Source organism: Podarcis muralis, chromosome 3 (genome assembly GCF_964188315.1).
Source record: "Podarcis muralis chromosome 3, rPodMur119.hap1.1, whole genome shotgun sequence".
Classification (NCBI taxonomy): Eukaryota; Metazoa; Chordata; class Lepidosauria; order Squamata; family Lacertidae; genus Podarcis; species Podarcis muralis.
This window is the reverse complement of record NC_135657.1, coordinates 47,579,822-47,598,998: the sequence shown is the minus strand read 5'-3', so window position 1 is coordinate 47,598,998 and position 19,177 is coordinate 47,579,822. Positions and strand designations below refer to the sequence as shown.

Sequence of the window (19,177 nt, the reverse complement as noted above, 5' to 3'; positions counted from 1 at the left end):
ACACCATTTACACTAAGGGCTTATTCACCCTTCTGTTTGGTCCGTGACTTCTAGGCCAAGAGATTTTTCTTTTCTCCCACTGCTTTCCCAGGCAAAACCTGATGTTTAGTGCTGAATCAGAGCAAACGTCATTTGGGTTTTCTGCAGCTTGGCATTTGTTCCGATTGAGAAGTAAACAGCAGGTTTTTCCTGGGAAAGTGGCAGGACAAAAGGAAAACCTCTCTGATCCATGCCTGGATGTCATGGGCTAAACAGAAGAAATCACAAGTCAAAGGGAAGTGTGTGGCTGAGTCCTAAACTTGAGATGGTACGGATTTTTGGTCTGCACTTTATGAGGGAGGCAACAGTTCTTTGAAAAAATAAAAAGACCTGGGTTACAGTACATAAGTGTTACAATTTCCTCCCCACCTTAACTACTCATGTTTCCTAAAAAATAGATAAATATTTTATTTTTAATGTTACTTCTCTCCCCAAGATGATAAACGGGTGTCTCATAATGTATTCATTACCTAAAAGCAGGGTAAGAGCACATTAAAATTTGGGAAACTGGTGATATTTTTTCAGTTCTCCATAGAATATATCTGGTTCAGCTTTGTAATATTAACAGGAAACATGCACTGGACAGTTGGTTGCTGGATTATTCAGTAAGAAACATAGAAAATCCAATTATTACTGTCCAGAAATAACCTAAGTAAGACCAAAGCTTAAAATCAGGCACTGCACATGAAACCATTTAAAATCACATAAGCTACCTAGCATACATCTATCCATCCATTAAAAATTGTGTGCTTGTTTCCACGGCAATCATGCCACTTTGTTTTATCAAGTCATGATTAAGATTCTGAGCATTTAATGTATGGGGGTGTCGAATGCATGTAGATAAATAAGATTATTGATACTGTTAAAATTCTGAACATCTACCCTTGGCAGGACTGAGATTTCATAGAGATGCAACAGTGCACATTGGAGATGTTAACAATGCAGGAAATGGTGGATGCATGAAAAGGCTCATCAGCCACGGAGCACAGCTTTCCACCCCTTCCACCCACACCCTCCCCAAGCCTGCCATGATTGAAAAGAAACCTACAGTAAATACATTTAAATAAAACCTTTTATTTAGTAACATTTCTCTGGTGACATTAAGCAGCATAGTAAATTCTTTATACAGTATAGAAGTCATGCATTTAAAGTTTAATGTATACTAACACTGTGTAAAAGCACTTTTATTTTTAGAAGCAATTAAATGCCAAGAGCATTTGTCTTGAGGCTCAACTGTAATAATACTCCTTAAGCTCCTGCAGTTCCAACTTGTGGAACCAAGCCAATACAGGTAGCAATCTAGCACATTTCAACTACAGTTCCTCCAACTCATGTTAACAAGGGTGTACAAGAGTACAGCTACAATTTTCAGAGTCTTGAAGTGTGACACTACACACTGCAAGGGAAACACAGGGTTCCAAACTCCATGTATCTCTTAGAAACAGTAATATAGTGAAGGCAAGCCTTTGTAGACAACAATCAATGACCTGGGTGTCTAATCATTTCCTGAACCAACTTTCCTCCTTGCAAAGCCTAGCTCTAATATTTAAATAAACCCAGTTTTGGGAAACAACCAGGAAGAAGTGTTGGGGGCAATCTGTGGGCACAGGAGGTATGAACTCTCATGAAATTTTCTGCAGAAACAAAAACTTATTCATGCTAATTTGCAGACACAAAATTTGGAAAGGAGCATACAAATATTAGTTTAGAACTGAAGCCGCAGCACAGTTCTGCCTAAGGTAATTTTAGCCCCATAGAAATTTTAAGTTCCAATTGTCTTTCCCTTTACCAAAGATAAGCAAGTTTGTGAACTGACATTTATTAGCTCAATCTGGAAACAAACAGCAAGACAGAGAGTTTATCGTGCCTGCATTTGCATTGATGTTAAAAACAAAACAAAAAAACAGATCACTGGAGGGAAGTAGAGGAAACAGAACTCCCTCAGAACATACACAACCCAAAACACCTAAACACAAACAGTAAGGCACAAGGCCTTGAGTTCCCCAACCAACTATAAAGGAGGCTAGCGATAGGGAGAGACCGGTTTTTGTGCTGTAGTACTAACTACCAACCATTTACATCAGTCTACGCTAACCTGGCACCTTCCACATATTTTGGACTACAAGTCCCGCTGGTTGAGGCTGATGGAAGGCCTAGTCCAAAACGTCAGTCAGGCACCAGGTTGGCTCAGGGCGATCCATGTAAATGAAAGATGTGTGGAAGATGAAAAGGGATTGTGGGAAAGAACTAAATGCAACAGGAAGATGTACAAAAACCTATGGAGTAAATACCTGAGTTTTCACTACATCATTAATCGGTTCACAATTAATAGTAGCATGGCACCTCCTTTTTTCTGCTATTCCCTCCAGTTTGAGAGAGGGCAGCAGTACAGTAGTTACTGGGTAGGGGGTGGGAGGGAGGAGAAAGGGGAGCTTCAAGTATTATGTAGAAGACTAGGAACAAGTTAAAAGTTGGACTTTAGGACTTACTGACTAAACTTCTTTGGAATTGTTGACATTAATATATGTAACAGTAGAAAAAAGTACACAATAAAAACACACCAAATAATATTCTTTGAAAGTACTTCTGAACCATTATAAGACATCCATGCAGTGCACCTCATATACCCATGCTGTGAACCAAATACGTTAATAGATACTGCATGCTAATCACTTTCTTTACTTTGAGTGGATGTTTACCTAGACTTCAAATTGACTTTTTTCCAGTACAATGCATGGAAGCATGTTATTTTGTTTACATCAGTCTACTTTATTTTGGGGAATTAACTTTTTGATGAATCAACCCCTTCAAGTTAAAGGTTCTCATTTACCTCAAAGGATTACAGTGTCCATTTTGTATGAGTAACGTGCTTGCAATCTGTGTCATTTTACTTTCCCTGAATGGTGGGGGAGAGAGGGGAGGGGAGGATGAAAAATGTACTCAAATGCCAACATTAAAATGTGTTTTTCATCTTGGATTAAAATGCACGAGCTGTCTCCCAACCATTATTTATTTACTGAAATGCAGCAAGAGGCCTGCAGAGCTGGAGGACCGCCAGTTCCTGGATGAACTTGCCCATCAGTTAAGAGTGGTAGTCATGGGCCCTGCTCTAGGCACCCCTGCCACACCTGTTTATCTAGGCTTATGGCATTCAGTTTACTTTGCTGACCTGTTCAGTTTTTGTCATTCAATGTGATGAGCTTTGGCTTGGCACAGGACTGCTAAAGTCTTATTTACATTATTTTAACTATTTTACCTGCATTGTAATGAAGCTTTGTTACTTTTATTTGCCATTTTGTATTTATTGCAATTGTTTTTTCGAGTTGTTCTAGACCACTTATTAAATTGCCTTAAATGCAATTTATGAGAGAAAAGCAGCATAAAAACATCAGAGCAGCTATGTTCTAGAATGGGTGCTTAAACCATGTCTTGTAGATCCTAGTTGCTCTGTATAGTTTCTACTCAAGGATGTGAAACTAGCTGAGACAGGAGGAGCTGGAAGCAGTGATTTTTATCAGAAAAATGTCTCACAGCTCCAATCAAATTCAGTCTCTCCTGCTGCCTGCATTTTGAGTAAATAAACATTCAAGAAAGAGACTGCTCATGTGTCTTGCCAACTTAGGCTCAATCAAATACTTATTTGACAATAATGTCAATGTTTGCCCTCACTGTGTAACATCCTCAGATATGACCAACCAAAAAGTTTTAAGCAATGTACATCCTTAGTTAAAACGAACACAATCTAGCTCAAATAGCTATATTTACACCTCCCATATACAGCTTCAATGTTTCCATATTTCAGAATTATCTGTGTATCAACAGTCATAAATGTTCATGTTCTGGAGTTTTTAGGTGTCAAGAACATTTAAGAGGCCAATTCATTTTGCTTTTACATACGCACACCTGTCTCTCTTAGGCAAAGTCAAGGTTTCATATTTCCAAGTGTCTCTATAGAACTCTCAGTTAGATACCATGAAGGCAGAGGGCAGTGTTTACCTTTGACTAGTTGCTGCCATTTACTGTATTGTTTCTAAATTACAGAGTAAAAGAAGCTGACTGCAATGCATTATTACAGATTTTGAAGCAGTCTATACAACATATGCTACTTTTCATAACAAATTGCTTCTTTTTAAGGAGGATAACCTGAACAGAGTCTTAGGTATAGAAATTACTTTAATTTTTTAAAAAAGAAGTCAGATAACGATGATTCACAACTTCAAACACTGTTCTAGAATGGCAAAACAAGTAGGCATTATCTTTTCCCCAAAACATAAAATTTCAGTTACAATTTCAGATGTAGAAAACAAGGATTTCCCAAGGCAAGATCAGACAGCAGTAAGCTCTTAAGATCACAAGTATAGCCTACAGTTGTCAAAGTGATTGAAATACATTTAAGAATTGTCAGGAAACAGTTCAGTTATGCTTCAGTAAAAAACCCACAACATATTAGTAAACTTATGGCCTGTTTTTCAAAAAAATAAATCATATACCTTGTAGAATGTGGCAAATAAAACACTGACAATCAATGCCAGTAGCTTTCAATATCAAATCATAAATAAAAGCTATTGTACAAAAAAACAAAATAAAAACAAACCACCAAACATGATAAAGCCTACCAGTTACATTTCAGTTCTTATTTATAAAACAAACAAATGTTAGTGCAACAATATGTCAGTATATCATGCTTTGGAAATTTAATGACCACATTTTATATACACAGGATACAGCAATGTCATAAACTGGAAGAAATGAGAAAAAATATGTAACAGAATTTTTTTTACATACTGATATTTTACTCTTGTCCACTGAATTACCAAATTTTATTTTTTGCAATCTTGCTGTGCCAAGTGCACACTTCTGGAAGCCATTTCATAGTACTTTTAAAAAATACCAGATGTGGTATGCTTTACTGAATAAAAAGCAGTTCTAAAACTGCAGTCTTGAAGCCATGGCAGTTGTTTCATTAATCGTCATTTTCAAGGACAGCTGAAAAAATAAGCAGCATTTCATGTTAAACAATGTAGGCATCCTATGCACACTTTAGGAACAAACTCCATGCAATTTAGTGTGAAACCACAGAATTAATCTATTTTGTTTTTTGAGACAGACACACAATTAAGCAGTCATTCACAAGGTCATACAACATACACAGATTCTCCACCTTAGTGGGTTTTTGTTATGCACTAAGGAAATGTTCTTCAGGAAAGGAGGGCAATAAATGAAATAAAACAATGTTTCTCAAATTAAGAGGTTTGATAGATTTGAATTTTCATTTCAGTGCAAATTGTTACTTGCAACAGGACTGACTTCTGAGTAGGAATCATGGTTACAGTTATGCTGTTACAGATTTACATTGTTTTTACAAGGTGGATATCAAAAACATAAATCCTGACAGTAAAACGAACCAACAAACACACACACAGAAAATTTGAGGAAAACCACCCCACCTGTGGAGCTGATGTATGGATTTTCCCTCCCTTAATAATCAATGTCTAAACGAAGATGCTGATCTCCAACTGCTAACACTTACCTCTTTCCTTGCTCAAATGAATGTTTCAGTTGTCTGTTCCTAACAGCCACATTCTTGAACACTTTGAGCTTGTGCTCTTCGTGGAGATCTCAGCTGTCTCAGGGCAGCATCTCCATACTGAATACCTGAGCCCATCCTTTCCGGATCCAGTTCACCTGATAAAACAAAACACAATTTGTTCTTACAGACGTTGTAATTACATTTAAATTCAAGGCTGTTCTCTTCACGAACATGTAATGTTAAAATTAAACTTTTGCTGAATGTAACACTAACAGTAGTCATGAGAAGTTGAGAGTGCTTTACACACAAACACATGTGTGTACAAATATAATTTGTACTTTTTTTCTTTTACAGAGGGGTGCCTGTTTTTAAGTATTGTTAAGCAAACTTTTAATGGTCCTATCCATTATACAAGCTGCTGTGTCCTCCCCTTCCTACTAGTTGGAAGATGTACAGCAGATTGGAAGCTAGATGTCAGAGGCTGAGAGGCTTCACACACAAGAAGGCAGTTCAGAGTTACAATATTATTAATAATCTAAATGTCAGACATCTCTTTCAACAATCACATATTTAGAAAGATGTTACATTTTTACAGCAACCTGTAAAAAAATGCTTTGACAGCATCCCCTACCATTGGGTGATTATCCAATGATATACTCAAGCCCATCAATTTCAACGGGTCTACCCCTGCTGTTAAAAGGGTGCTAGTGGGGTGTTGAATGAAAACCAGTTACACCTCATTTGGATTGTGTTCTTCAGGATCATTTGTACTTGCATTAAGGTATTTGACAAGTTAAGACGCAGGTGAGAATTAGGTGACACTTTATGACAATAGAAGAGCACATCTAGTTGGAGCGCAGTTTATCACATGTCAGCATTTCACATACTCTAAAGTGTCTAATACTATAGAGCTGAAAATATTTTGAGATCACAAACATGAACTGTGATTACCTGACTCAATTTTATTAAGTATTTTTCTGGCACACTGTACAAAGGCCTCTTCAACATTCTCCCCTGTCAATGCACTTGTTTCCAAGAACATAAGTTCTGAAACAAATATGAACAAAAAAATATTTGCAATCATTATTATTATTTATTGAAATTATGTACCGCCCTATACCCACAAGTCTCAGGGTGGTTCACAGGATAAAATAAGAATATAAAACCACAAAATACAGAATCAAAATAAAAACAACCCAATAATAACCCCGCCAACACATTTTAAAAGGGCATAGGCTCGATCAATCGATCAATCAATCAATCAATCAATAAGTTTGAAGCGATATCCTGATTCAGTCTTCCCTGATTAGCTGCCCTCCAGATGTTTCAGCAGAACACAACTCCCATCATTCCCAACCACTGGCTCTACTGGCTAAGGCTGAAGGGTGCTATAGCCCAAAATATATGTAGGGCACTGGGTTGAGGAAGGCTACCCCAAAGAACAGTCAGGGAAAGCTGGTCCAAAGAATGATCAAAAAGCACCTGTTCCACTTCTGAAGCTAATAACCACATTCTACCCTGTTTTTGCCACCTGTCCCCTACTGCACTCCTCCCCTAAGCATCTATTCCAAGCAAGAGAAGGGTTCCCAAACCACAGGAGTGACTTTTCAGCTAACAACAAACCACGATAAAAAACAATTAAACAAAATATTATCTATATCAAACAAAAATATGCAATGCATTCCTAGTTGTATCTGCCCAGAAGGAAGTGCTGTTAAGTTGAATGGTGCTTACTCCTAGATATAGGATTGCAGTCTAAATTAAGCAACAGTAAACAGATAAGATGTAGCAGAATAACTTCAACCAGAAGAATACCCAAAGCACTGAACAATTCTAAAACAATGCAGTCATAAACTGGTTTCAAGACACCAACAAAGAGGTGTGCGAAGTTCTCAGATAATTGGTATATGCCCAATGGACATATTACCCAATTGCAACCACACCAAAATTGGGGGATGTTTCATAAAGAGTTGTCTTCCAACTTCTTCGTCCCATTTTTGGAGACTGAGGGGGTTGCAGAATGGGGCAAAAATGTTCACCCACTCAGAATGACAGAAGCACTGACCTCCCTCTGACTTGACTTTACCCTCCATACTAGTAGCTTCCAATACCTGGGTGGGGAGGTCATAATTCCAAATGATGGGGAGTTGTGGTCCAAAATATCTAGAGGGCACCAGGATGGGGAAGGCTGATACAGACTATCACCAAACTCAGATAGGTCATGAAAAATACTTACCATTTTCTTGAGCAAACCTGGATGCTTCCAAGAAAGTGACTTCCCGATCTCCATCAAGATCCTTTTTGTTCCCACACAGTATTATAACAATATTCTGACTTGCTAGCATCCTCGCATCTGTTAGCCAGTTAGTAAGCGCATTGTAGGTTTCTCGACTGCATCACAAAAGAACAAATTATTAGATGTTAATAATTATAAAAAGGTAAAGGTACCCCTGCCCATACGGGCCAGTCTTGACAGACTCTAGGGTTGTGCGCTCATCTCACTCTATAGGCTGGGAGCCAGCGCTGTCCGCAGACACTTCCGGGTCACGTGGCCAGCGTGACAAGCTGCATCTGGCGAGCCAGAACCACACACGGAAACGCCGTTTACCTTCCCGCTAGTAAGCGGTCCCTATTTATCTACTTGCACCCGAGGGTGCTTTCGAACTGCTAGGTTGGCAGGCGCTGGGACCAAGCGACAGGAGCGCACCCCGCCGCGGGGATTCGAACCACCGACCTTTCGATCGGCAAGTCCTAGGTGCTGAGGCTTTAACCCACAGCGCCACCCGCGTCCCCGTTAATAATTATACTTCCCCCTTAAAACTATGTTTTAATTATCCTAGCTAACTAGACAATTTACAGAACAATAGTTCATTTTCACTTTGATAGAAGATCAACAAAAAAACATTGCTGTACTTTCTTTTGTCCATTGCAAAATACTACAGAGAAGTTATTGCCCAGCAATAATGGATACGGAGCACCTGCTGTCCTGACAGGTGGTAGAGTGCAGAGCAGGCAGCGTTAGTCCACAGAGCATGCAGTGTTAGTCCTACATTTGGACCTGTGCCAGTGCACTGTGGACACTGAAAGAAAGGGCAAGTGTAACCAGTGAAACTTGCCCCTTATACAGTTGTTCCAAAGCTGACCGGAACATTACAACAGACTTACTTTTTTTGCAGTGTGTGTATTTAAGTCTCCAAGAAAATCAGTTTTGAGTTAAAGGAACACCACTCTGTTTCTGAGGTAAGCACTCTAAGACAACTGAAAGTAATGGGGCCATTTCTATGAAGGAGTCATTGGTATCCAAGAAAGGTGACAGAAAACTCTCTCAGGAGTAAACGAAGCATGGTCCCCAGTGTTTCTTCATCCGGAAAAAAATTGATTCCCAAGATGGCTAATGGTGATGGTCTCTCACAATCTCCAGAAGTCCTTGATGTGCAAGACTCCGCACAGGACTCAGAAGAGTCCAAGTTTGGCATCATGGCCTACTGTATGTATATACTGCAATCAGCTGCTAGTACCAGATATGAAAGCTTGGGCATAAATAAATTTTAGGGAAACATGGCTTGTGCATGTTGGGGATGGAGAGGAGAGAGATGAACTAGGAAAGAGGCTAGTCGGGCTCCTAAGCCACTGAAGTCAGATTTTGTACTAGATTGAACTTATAATATTTTTATATGTAGAATGGTTTGAAAGGGGTTCTTTACTGTAAAATTAGACCCCTGTTTAAGATACAGCAGCTCAAATGAAATAGGGCGGGGAGCACACTTGTGTGAATTTTGTGTGCGTAACCTCAAGAAGCTATGAAAGCTGAACTTGTCCCATGATAATTGCTCTTATGTGATTAATTTATCTTGGCTGTAAAGGATTACATGTCTACCTAAGGATAACCACAGGAAGAGCAGAATAGTTTATCTGTACTTATATTTATAGCAGTTTTTCCTTTTACCTGGTGATGTCATAAACAAGTAAGGCACCCGCTGCACCTCTGTAGTAGCTTCGGGTTACAGACCTATGAAGGAAAACATATACCACTATAAGATGACAATAAGCTATGCTCTACACAGTGCTACAATTACGAACAACACAAAAGCTACTGTGTCCGCTTAACAAGGCAGTACAGTCATGACTGAGCCAAAGTTGAGCAGCTTTAAGCCTCATCAGCTTTGAGGGGGCATATATTAAAACTCTCCAGAAGAAATCAATGATTTAACAATACTTACTTTTGCCTACAAGTTCTCCTATAGTCACAATGCAACTGGATGTCACAGAACTAGTGAAACAGTAGCCAGTATCCAACAAACTTGCTAACAAAAAAGTCGCATGCCACTTTCTTCAACTAACATGCCAACAAATTTCTGTGCTATGAAAATATACCTGAATCGCTCTTGTCCAGCTGTATCCCATATTTGTAGTTTTACATATTTGCCTCCAACATTTATTATCTTTGAACCAAACTCTACTCCTATAGTATGATTTGAGTCATCTTTGACTAGAATAGAAAAGGTGTCTATTAGTATTCAAGTACAATTTAAAGTACACAAGGATATTATATTAACCGTGACATTTTTATTATTTATCCATAATTTGTTCTGTACAGGCAGCAGTGTATTTGACAACTTAACCAAGGGGAATTTTTATGGTAAATTCACACACACACACACACACACACACAGTACTTTTCAACACATATTCAGGGGTATTAGAATATGCTTCTGTGAACACTTTGTGAATATGCTAGACAAGTTATGTCAAAATGAAATGCATTATATAGTTGTGTGAATTCATCCAACATTGGATGGTGGGCTATGTGCATATACATATATATATACACATATATGCATGCACAAATGTGACAATTCCCAAAATTTACTAGTGGCACCAGTCAAGGAAATTTCCTTATTCAAAGGTTGCTTTGTGACAAAAAAATGCCTCCTTCTCACCCACCCCTAAGTTTTGTTAACTAAGATTTATGAGAACATGCTATCAATACCCATGCTTGAAGTTGTGACTACCATGTTTTCATTTTGTGTAGGATCAAAATTTGTTATCACAGTGACACATAAATGGAATGTGTGAACTGACCAGAAGAGCCTGGAATCTGCCTTGATGGAGTGACATTGTACTGGCAAGGGGTATTATGTAGAATGGTAATCTATCAAGTCAGCTCTTAGGGCTATCCTGGGCAGTTCACACACCCCATTTATGTATCACTGTGATAGCAAATTTCGATCCTACACACAATGAAAACATGGTAGCCATGGTATTAAGGAAGATATTGATAGCATGTTCTCTCAAGCCTACATAGAAAGTGATTTGGGGTAGATAATACATACCCAGGAGTAAGCTACACTGAGTACAATGGGATTTACGTCCAAGGAAATACATGGATTGCATTGCACGTGTCCCTACTTATTCATACTACTGTCTAAGAAATGCCAGATCACTTCTGTCCAAAAAATACTGTTAGCCAGGACCAATGTGGACCAGAGTTCTGTTGAGCAACCCCCACAAAAACTCCAACTCTAAGAACCCCACAACATCTGCATTATACTTACATTTCTTCTCAATAAATTGATGAAGCAAACAGGATTTGCCAGTGCCTGCATTTCCAATTACCAAAAACTTAAACAGGAAATCTGAAAATGATAACACAACCAAATGAGCATCTTCAAATGCAAAAGAAACATGCTATTACTGCTTTTTCCCTTTGTCATAAAAAGAAATCACAAGGACACAGAACAGATAAACTGTCTGCTTGCTATTCAGTGCCTGGCTTAGCAAGATATTGCAACAGAACAAAGGAATAAGTATGGCTATTTGTATTCTACACATGACATATGAATCTCTCTAAGACAAAATTTAGCATTTCAGATTTGATTTTTTCTCCCAGCCTTTGTAGTACTATTTTGGTAATAAAACAAGAGCTGATTTATTCCAACAATCTAGATTCTAAAAGTGTTGAATCAAACATTAAAAAAACAACAGGACAGGTTCTCTGTGAGGCATAAGTAGCAAAGGACAAATAATATCAAGCTGGATTTTTCAGATACATACCCAAGTTTGGCATCTCTGAATGCCATGATAAAAAACTAACTGAAGTTATAATCCAATTCGGATGAATCAGCAGAAAAAATATCCCTTTCAATTTTGCAAGGCACAATATGAAAAAGAGTAGGGCAGGGAGAGGAAGGACACAAACTAGCCAAAGCGAAGCACTTTTAAGTGGGAGATTTATGCTTTTAAAACAGCAAACATTTAGTAACACCTATAGCTGTGGCAGGGAACTTTTCTGCAGCCTGAGAAGTGCATTCCCTCATATGAGGTCATTCAGAGGCCACCTGCCAGTGGTGGATGGGGCCAGAGGAAAAATTGGGAGGCACAAGGGATGCAATTTTTACTATTATATAGTAGGTAATGCTCCTGTACCCCAAAACCAGAGGTTTCTACACACACACACCCACCCACCCCTTTTGGTTCTCTATCAAGGTACCGTAAATAAAATGAATGTGACCTGAGGAGGAGCATAGCGTGGGAGAATTTTGATGGCTGGACAGAGGTTTGGAGGGCTGCATTTGGGCCTGCAGCCTGAGGTTCCCAACCCCTGATCTATGGGATCTTCAGATGTTTCACAGTCTGAAGCTATCTGACCACCAAACTTCTCTATTACGTCACATTCAAAACTGGCTTACTCTATACATACAAAGTAAAGTTTCTCTTGGAAATATGAAAAGACTATCAGCAATGCCTAAGCAGCAATTTCTAAACTTTCCCAACATACTCAAACCCACACTGCAGATAATATATTCCTTTTACAACTGGGGGGGGGGGGGCGCACAGTGCTATAAAGTACCATAGGCTCATGTGAATCGGATGTTAACCTGTTAGCTATTGTTATTCTAAACAACTGTGGGGAAAATTGTTTGCATGTTTTACTTCTGGCACAGTGTAGTGAAAGCAATTCACATGCCAGTTATTTCTTCAGCTTTACTTGCAGCTTCTTTTTTCTAGATGAAACAAAAAACTAAAAACAAAGCCATGAAAGGCACTTCATTATAGGGCTGATTTTCTCTTTCTTCCTCACTGACAAAGAAGCTTTGAGCTCCAAGATTTGTTGAGCTGTCTGGCCTCTCACCCTAGAGAAGTCTGTTGTTACTAGGATTGACCGAAGACAAAAATGCAGCCAAGAAGAGACCCACAGTCACTATTATCATCATAGCTAATTTTGAAACATTAAGGGCTATCTAGAGGCAAGAACCTCATAACACAAATGTGAATGCTATGACAGGGGCTGTACCCGGGAAACAGGGATATCTGGTAACCATGACTATCAAAGCTTTAAGGATGCAATAAATGAGCATTAAAAATTATTGATTCGGGGTAGCTTTTATTCTTCAGTTGTTCTGAGAAATTAAAAATCCAACCATTACTTTTCCATGTTGTGTTTGGAGTGTACAAAGGCTCTATTATATTGTAAAGGTAAAGGGACCCCTGACCATTAGGTCCAGTCGTGACTGACTCTGGGGTTGCGGCGCTCATCTCACTTTATTGGCCAAGGGAGCCGGCGTACAGCTTCTGGGTCATGTGGCCAGCATGACTAAGCTGCTTCTGGCGAACCAGAGCAGTGCACGGAAACGCCGTTTACCTCCCCGCCAGAGCGGTACCTATTTATCTACTTGCACTTTGATGTGCTTTAGAACTGCTAGGTTGGCAGGAGCAGGGACCATGCAATAGGAGCTCACCCCGTTGTGGGGATTCGAACCGCCGACCTTCTGATCGGCAAGTCCTAGGCTCTGTGGTTTAACCCACAGCGCCACCCGCGTCTATCTATTTAGTAATTCTCAAAAATATTCCACTCTGTGGGCAATATCACAATTCCCCTAATAATGGTAGAATTAGACTAGATGTGATGGTAGATGTAAACTGAAAAATCTATCTTTTGTGCATGTACTATGGATCAGCAAACAAGAATGGCATCTAAAAAGGAATGCAGTACAGTACTTCATCTCCTGCAGTATTCTTTCACAGATTTTCTTTATTTGGCATAGATGCATTACTGCTTTTATTCCTATGCACCTACAAAAATATTTTCTACCTGGAATATTTTAAAAGGAAAAACAAAGACAATTACCATGAAAAAAATACGAAAGAAACTAACAATTTAGTAATCTCATCAGGGAAATTAGGGCAGGAAGATCTCAAAAAAAAGTCTCAAAGAAAGGGGAAGTAAAAATATATTTTTAATTGCAGGATAGTGAAGCCCAGAAAACAAGATATTATGCCTGAGATATTCCAAATCATGGAGGCTCAAAATGGAGTATACTCTTCTTGCATCTCTGCCTCTTCTTTTATGCTGCCCTAAGTTTCTTCCCAGAAGCTCTTCAAGTCATCGTTCAATACATAATGATGTTTATGGGATACTGCCAAAAGATAATGGTTTGGTATACAACAACCAGAATTTTTCACTTTATTTTAAGAAAATGGGTTTGACTCAAGCGAAAAAAAGCACCAACTGTAGAAGTGCAAACAAACTGAGTCCCAGCAGCTACTGGAAAGAAACAAGTTCCTCAATTAAAACAAAGGTGCTGCTAATCAGGAAGTTTAACTACGATGTATAGCAGAAGAGTACAGTAAGCATTCTAGCTAAAACCATACATGCTCTTGATAACATGACCAGGTCCATCTGCTGCTATGTTGCTAGCATACACTACAGCTTGCGTTCAGTAAGGGGCATGCAACCAGTATGTGGTTGCTAACTCAAGAGAGCTTCCTGAACTTGGTGTCTTTATAGATGTAAATGGTATTACTTTGCCTATCCTTGTTTTTTCACTTGCTCACTGGCTTAATCACACACCTGTAGTATGAATTCTTGTAGCATAGAGTTTCTCATAAACTACAGCTGTTAACTCTCCTAGTTTTGCATTATTTAACCCATTTTCCAGATTTGTAGAAATATGTACATTACTTGCTCCTTTATAAACATGCAGCAATTATTCACTTGGCCCTGGTATAATTCTCTTCATTTTTTTCCGGCTGAATAGCATGCACTAGCTTCTACAATCTGGAGCTCTACACATAAATTCCCACCAGCTCCAGCTAGCACTGCTCAGGTTGTTGGGAGCTGTAGTCCAAAATACCTCTTGAGCATCTTTGTAAATGAAATTTTATGCATCAGGCATAGGCAAACTCAGCCCTCCAGATGTTTTGGGACTACAACTCCCATGATCCCTAGCTAACAGGACCAGTGGTCAGGGATGAATGGGAACTGTAGTCTCAAAACATCTAGAGGGCTGGATTTGCCTTTGCCTGGTATACATCATACAACAAATATGGAGCTCCACTATGTTTAAGCATGTAGTGAAGCATAAGCTGAGCACTGACAAAGATTGAGAACTGTGATCATTTACCAACAGAGTACACTGACTGCAGTCTTGAGATAGAGAGCATATGCAGCCTTGGCTCCAGCTTTTGTCCCTAAGTAAAAAACACTGCTTTTAGAGCATTTAATCTAGATTTGTCACATAGGATAGGCCTTCTTCCTCTTTTCAAAATCTGGGTGCAAGCAGATGTTATTAGTTCAGCAACACTGCTTAATGTTTCCCATGAAATTCCTAGTTTTTCTATTTATTCCAGTTGCTATCCACACAGAAGAAAATTCTCCCACTGTTACTTTCCCCATAGCAAAAACCATTACCTCTCAGAAGCAGCCCTACATACAGCACCATACATGGCTCACTACTGCCTCACAGTCTGGCCTAATACAAGTCATGACAGCACCCCTTGAAAAAGGTATGGTAGAAATTTAAGAAATGAGTTCCAAAATACATGCTTGGCCTAATGTGGGTATCAGGTTAGAAAATGGTTAGAAACTGCTGATCTATAGCACAGACATAAAAATGATAGCCTACCGAACAGGGCTGCTGTGAGTGTTATATAAAGAAGAGAGAAAGCTATACGAAGGGCTTTAATGTGCCAATTACAATTGCATAGGTTAAGATATATGTTTAAAAAGCACACGTAGTTCAGCCCTTTCTTGAAAAAAGCCAGTGATCCATGCAGCCGAAAAGCCGAGGACCTGTGTGCAACACCACTACTACCTGGTTTCTCCATTCCTCCTTGTCTACGCATGGGTACCGAAAACAGGGGAAAGCAAGGAGGGAAGAGGAAGGGGCGAATGCGAAGACATCTGCAAGGGCCTCCCCCGTGCAAGGTGTGCGTAACCCACAAGCAATACTGGCTCTGTCCTTGCATTGATTTCTCGGGTTTTTAATGCTGCGCGGCCGTTCCCCGCCCTGGGCCCCCACGGGAAGGGCAGGCAACAAATGCTATGAATTCTGCATAAACGGGGGGCGAGAGAAGCAATAACGCCGCGCGCGCTTGTGCCATGTCCGTCTCCACCGCATCACGCCGCAGGTCCGAAGCGGGCCCGCGGGCGCCGCGTGCGGAAAGAGAGCGCCCACCTCCCTGAAAACAACCCCTCCCTTCCCTATCTCTACAGGCACAGCCGCCGCCCGCAGCCCCGCTTCACCTCAGAGCCCGAGTACCACCCACCCAGCCCCGCCAGCCCAGCCCCTCCCTACCGTACGTCTCCGACATGGCTGTCTGCGACATTTTCCGAGCGACGCGGCCGCCCCTCTGCCCGCCACCGCCGTTGCCGTCGCCGCTCGGGGGCAACGCAGGACCTCGAGGCACCTGAGGGAGGCCGCAGCCTTGAGAACGCAAAACACCTCCGGCGGCGGCAGCGGCGCTGCTCCCCCTCCCCTCGGGCGGGGGGGAAAGGGGAGGGGTTAGGAGAGGGAGGGGGAAAGCGCCTCAGCCAGCCACCCAGCGGCTCGAGAGCGCGTCTCACGAGGTCTGCGCCTGCGCAGGCGGCGGCTCCGCCTTCTTCGCCCGGCCCTTTGGCGGCGGAGCGGCCCGCAGCTGTGCGCAGGCGCGCCGGCGCGCCAACGGCTCCCTCACCAAAACAAAGCGCACGTGCGCGGCGGGCTTTGAAAGCCGACGTCTCGGCGGACCTCGCGCCTCGCAGTTGGGCCTGGGCGCCTGCTTTTCGTTGGGTTTTCGAGTGGAAGCCTCTGGCTCCATCTTGGTAGCTGGAAACGAGAGACAGTGAAAGGGATTTAGGGCTCCCCAGGTTTGGGATATAGCTATGTGTCTGCTTTGTAGAGGACAGGCCTCTTTATTTTTGAAGGGCTGTCAGGTGACCGTTTGATAAGGTGCCCTCTGTTTTATAAGGAACCACAGGGAGAGCAGGAGCTCTGTAGTCAACAGGAGCACCTGGTCAACAGACTGTAGGTTACCTGGTGTCTTCCCCACTGTGGTGAGGTGTATTGTAATTCTGTTTAAATTGCAGTACATTATTGCATCTACATTATTGTAGTACATTATTGCATCATGAAGTTGAGGCTCCAATACTTTGGCCACCTCATGAGAAGAGAAGACTCCCTGGAAAAGACCCTGATGTTGGGAAAGATGGAGGGCACAAGGAGAAGGGGACGATAGAGGACGAGATGGTTAGACAGTGTTCTCGAAGCTACAAACATGAGCCTGACCAAACTGCGGGAGGCAGTGGAAGACAGAAGTGCCTGGCGTGCTCTGGTCCATGGGGTCACGAAGAGTCGGACACGACTAAACAACAACAACAACAACAACATTGCATCTACATTAAAAAATGCAAATTGGTCTCCCCCTTTTTTCAGTGATTTTCAACTGTCCACCCTACCCAGGTTCGGTTAACCCTTGGAAAACCAGGAATTCCTCAACTTTATTATGCTGTATGTTACAATAACTTTATTAACCTACATTAGGTGCTGCAAGACTTGGTTGAGTTGAATATGTTTTTTTAACAACAAATTTGCTGTTAGTCCTTTGAAGTCCTGAACTTGTGGGGGTTTCTCTTAATTACTGTTTTCTGTTTCTTGGTTGGTTGTTTAGCAATCTGTTTCCTGCCTTTTCGCCACAAGAACCCCAAGCCTTCTTAAAAACACCATAAAAATATGCAAAGTGTAAAATCAAGTAAAAGGGGGCATTTCTTTGTTTAAGGATCAAACTGTGGAGTTTGCCACCACATGATGTGATGACTATTTTTTAAAAAAATAATAATATTTATTATCATTTCTAAAAGGTACAAAGAGTAAAACAGAAAAACATAGAAAACACACAACACCAAAGAAAACAAAAAAGAAGAAAATTCCACCTTTTAAATCTCCTTTTCAGTAGCTTCTTTTCTTGACTTCCCCACGCCTCCCCTTCTTGTATTCCACTTCCAATATTTTGTTCAGCAAGTTTTTAACCTTGGTGTCTTAACCATATATTGTTAATCCATTTCTTTATAATCAGTTTAACCATTATTTCATTATTATATTTACTTCAGTTTAATCAATAACATTTAAGTTGTATACCTTAGTCATATATAAAAGGGATAGAAAGACAAAAGAAAACAGAAAAAAGAGTACTTTTCCTAAGGTTGTCCCTAGTTCCCATCCACGAATTCCCCATTTTAGTAATAATAAATGACGTAAAATTTTTTTACACTGCATAGTGAAAATCAGGCCCCCTTCGGGCTCCCAAACCCTCCTTTTCCCTCCCCGGTTTCAACCCCAGACCAAAAGCCATAAGTCTATCTTTTTAGCCTGGTGACCTTACGTCCGAGGCTCTCAGGTCCCTTTCAGTCCCTCTCAGCCGGCTTCTTTGGAAATCTTTTATATTAAATGCTCAAACTCGAAAAGATACTTTCTCAATACTGGCAGTGATTCTTTCAACCAGGGCTAGTTGTTTAGAGGTGAAGCTCCATCTCTGTTTCTTAAGTTCATACATCCCAACTAGTCCAACTTTCACTCTGGTCGGGTTTAAGATCGTCTTAATAGATCTTCGGCTCTCATTTGTCTTCTGTATCATTTCGGCCGCCCCTTGTTTAACAGGTATCTTTTCCTCCTCTTCCTTCTTTGGTTTCTTTTCTTGTCCAGCTGCCCGTGTTTTGAACATCAAGCCCTTTTCCATCTCAGTGGCTATATTTTCTGTTGATTTCGACTTAGTAGGGCTTGTAGACAAAACATGACCTTGCTCATACATCTCTCGCAGCTTTCCCATGAGAACGACCAGCTCTTGCAACTCAGCTCGTATTTCCCGACCTATTTCCATTCTTGTAATGTCCGTGAATCCCCTCTAGAGGGATTCTAGTTACTTAGTATTCCTTTCACTTCCAACCCAAAAGTCAATGTTGTTTGTATCAATCTTCCTTTACTTTCATTACTTTGTAGCAAAATAACCGACTAAAATTAAAGCTTTCAGTTTTTCCGGACTTTGACAGCTAATTTGACAGCTGTCAAAAGCTTCCTGTAAATCCTCCACAGGCTCTTTTCACGGGTTACTCCCGGTCTCGAGAAAAGTGGTACTTGATCAAAACAAATAAACTCTTGCCCTCCAGCACAATAACTTAGTCTTTTTAAATCCGTGGAATTAATATCTTTTATCCAATCACAAAAGGTAACAGACGGCTCTTCTCACAACCTTAGTTGGCAGAACCTTGCTGTTAGACTGTTTACAATGGGGGGGAGACGGACTTCCTCTTTTCACCTCCCCCGCTCGTACCAAATCCATAAACGAAGTGATTTA

General features: G+C 40.7%; 1 protein-coding gene across 2 annotated transcripts; it reads right to left on the bottom strand.

The window, feature by feature from the left end:
• Positions 1-1,093: 1,093 nt before the first annotated feature.
• On the bottom strand, positions 1,094-16,372 carry RAB4A (RAB4A, member RAS oncogene family). Of its 2 annotated transcripts, XM_028724020.2 has the most exons (8): positions 16,147-16,329; positions 11,125-11,205; positions 9,944-10,058; positions 9,516-9,578; positions 7,806-7,960; positions 6,521-6,616; positions 5,570-5,724; positions 1,094-5,025 (listed from the first exon to the last, which is right to left on the bottom strand). In XM_028724020.2, exons 1-7 carry the CDS (start codon positions 16,175-16,177, stop codon positions 5,609-5,611), a joined length of 657 nt encoding a protein of 218 aa, XP_028579853.1. In that variant the 5' UTR covers positions 16,178-16,329; the 3' UTR covers positions 1,094-5,025; positions 5,570-5,608. The 2 variants fall into 2 exon arrangements, with proteins under 2 accessions (XP_028579853.1, XP_077781920.1); XM_077925794.1 differs by lacking the exon at positions 9,944-10,058 and having other exon boundaries at positions 16,147-16,372.
• Positions 16,373-19,177: the final 2,805 nt, after the last annotated feature.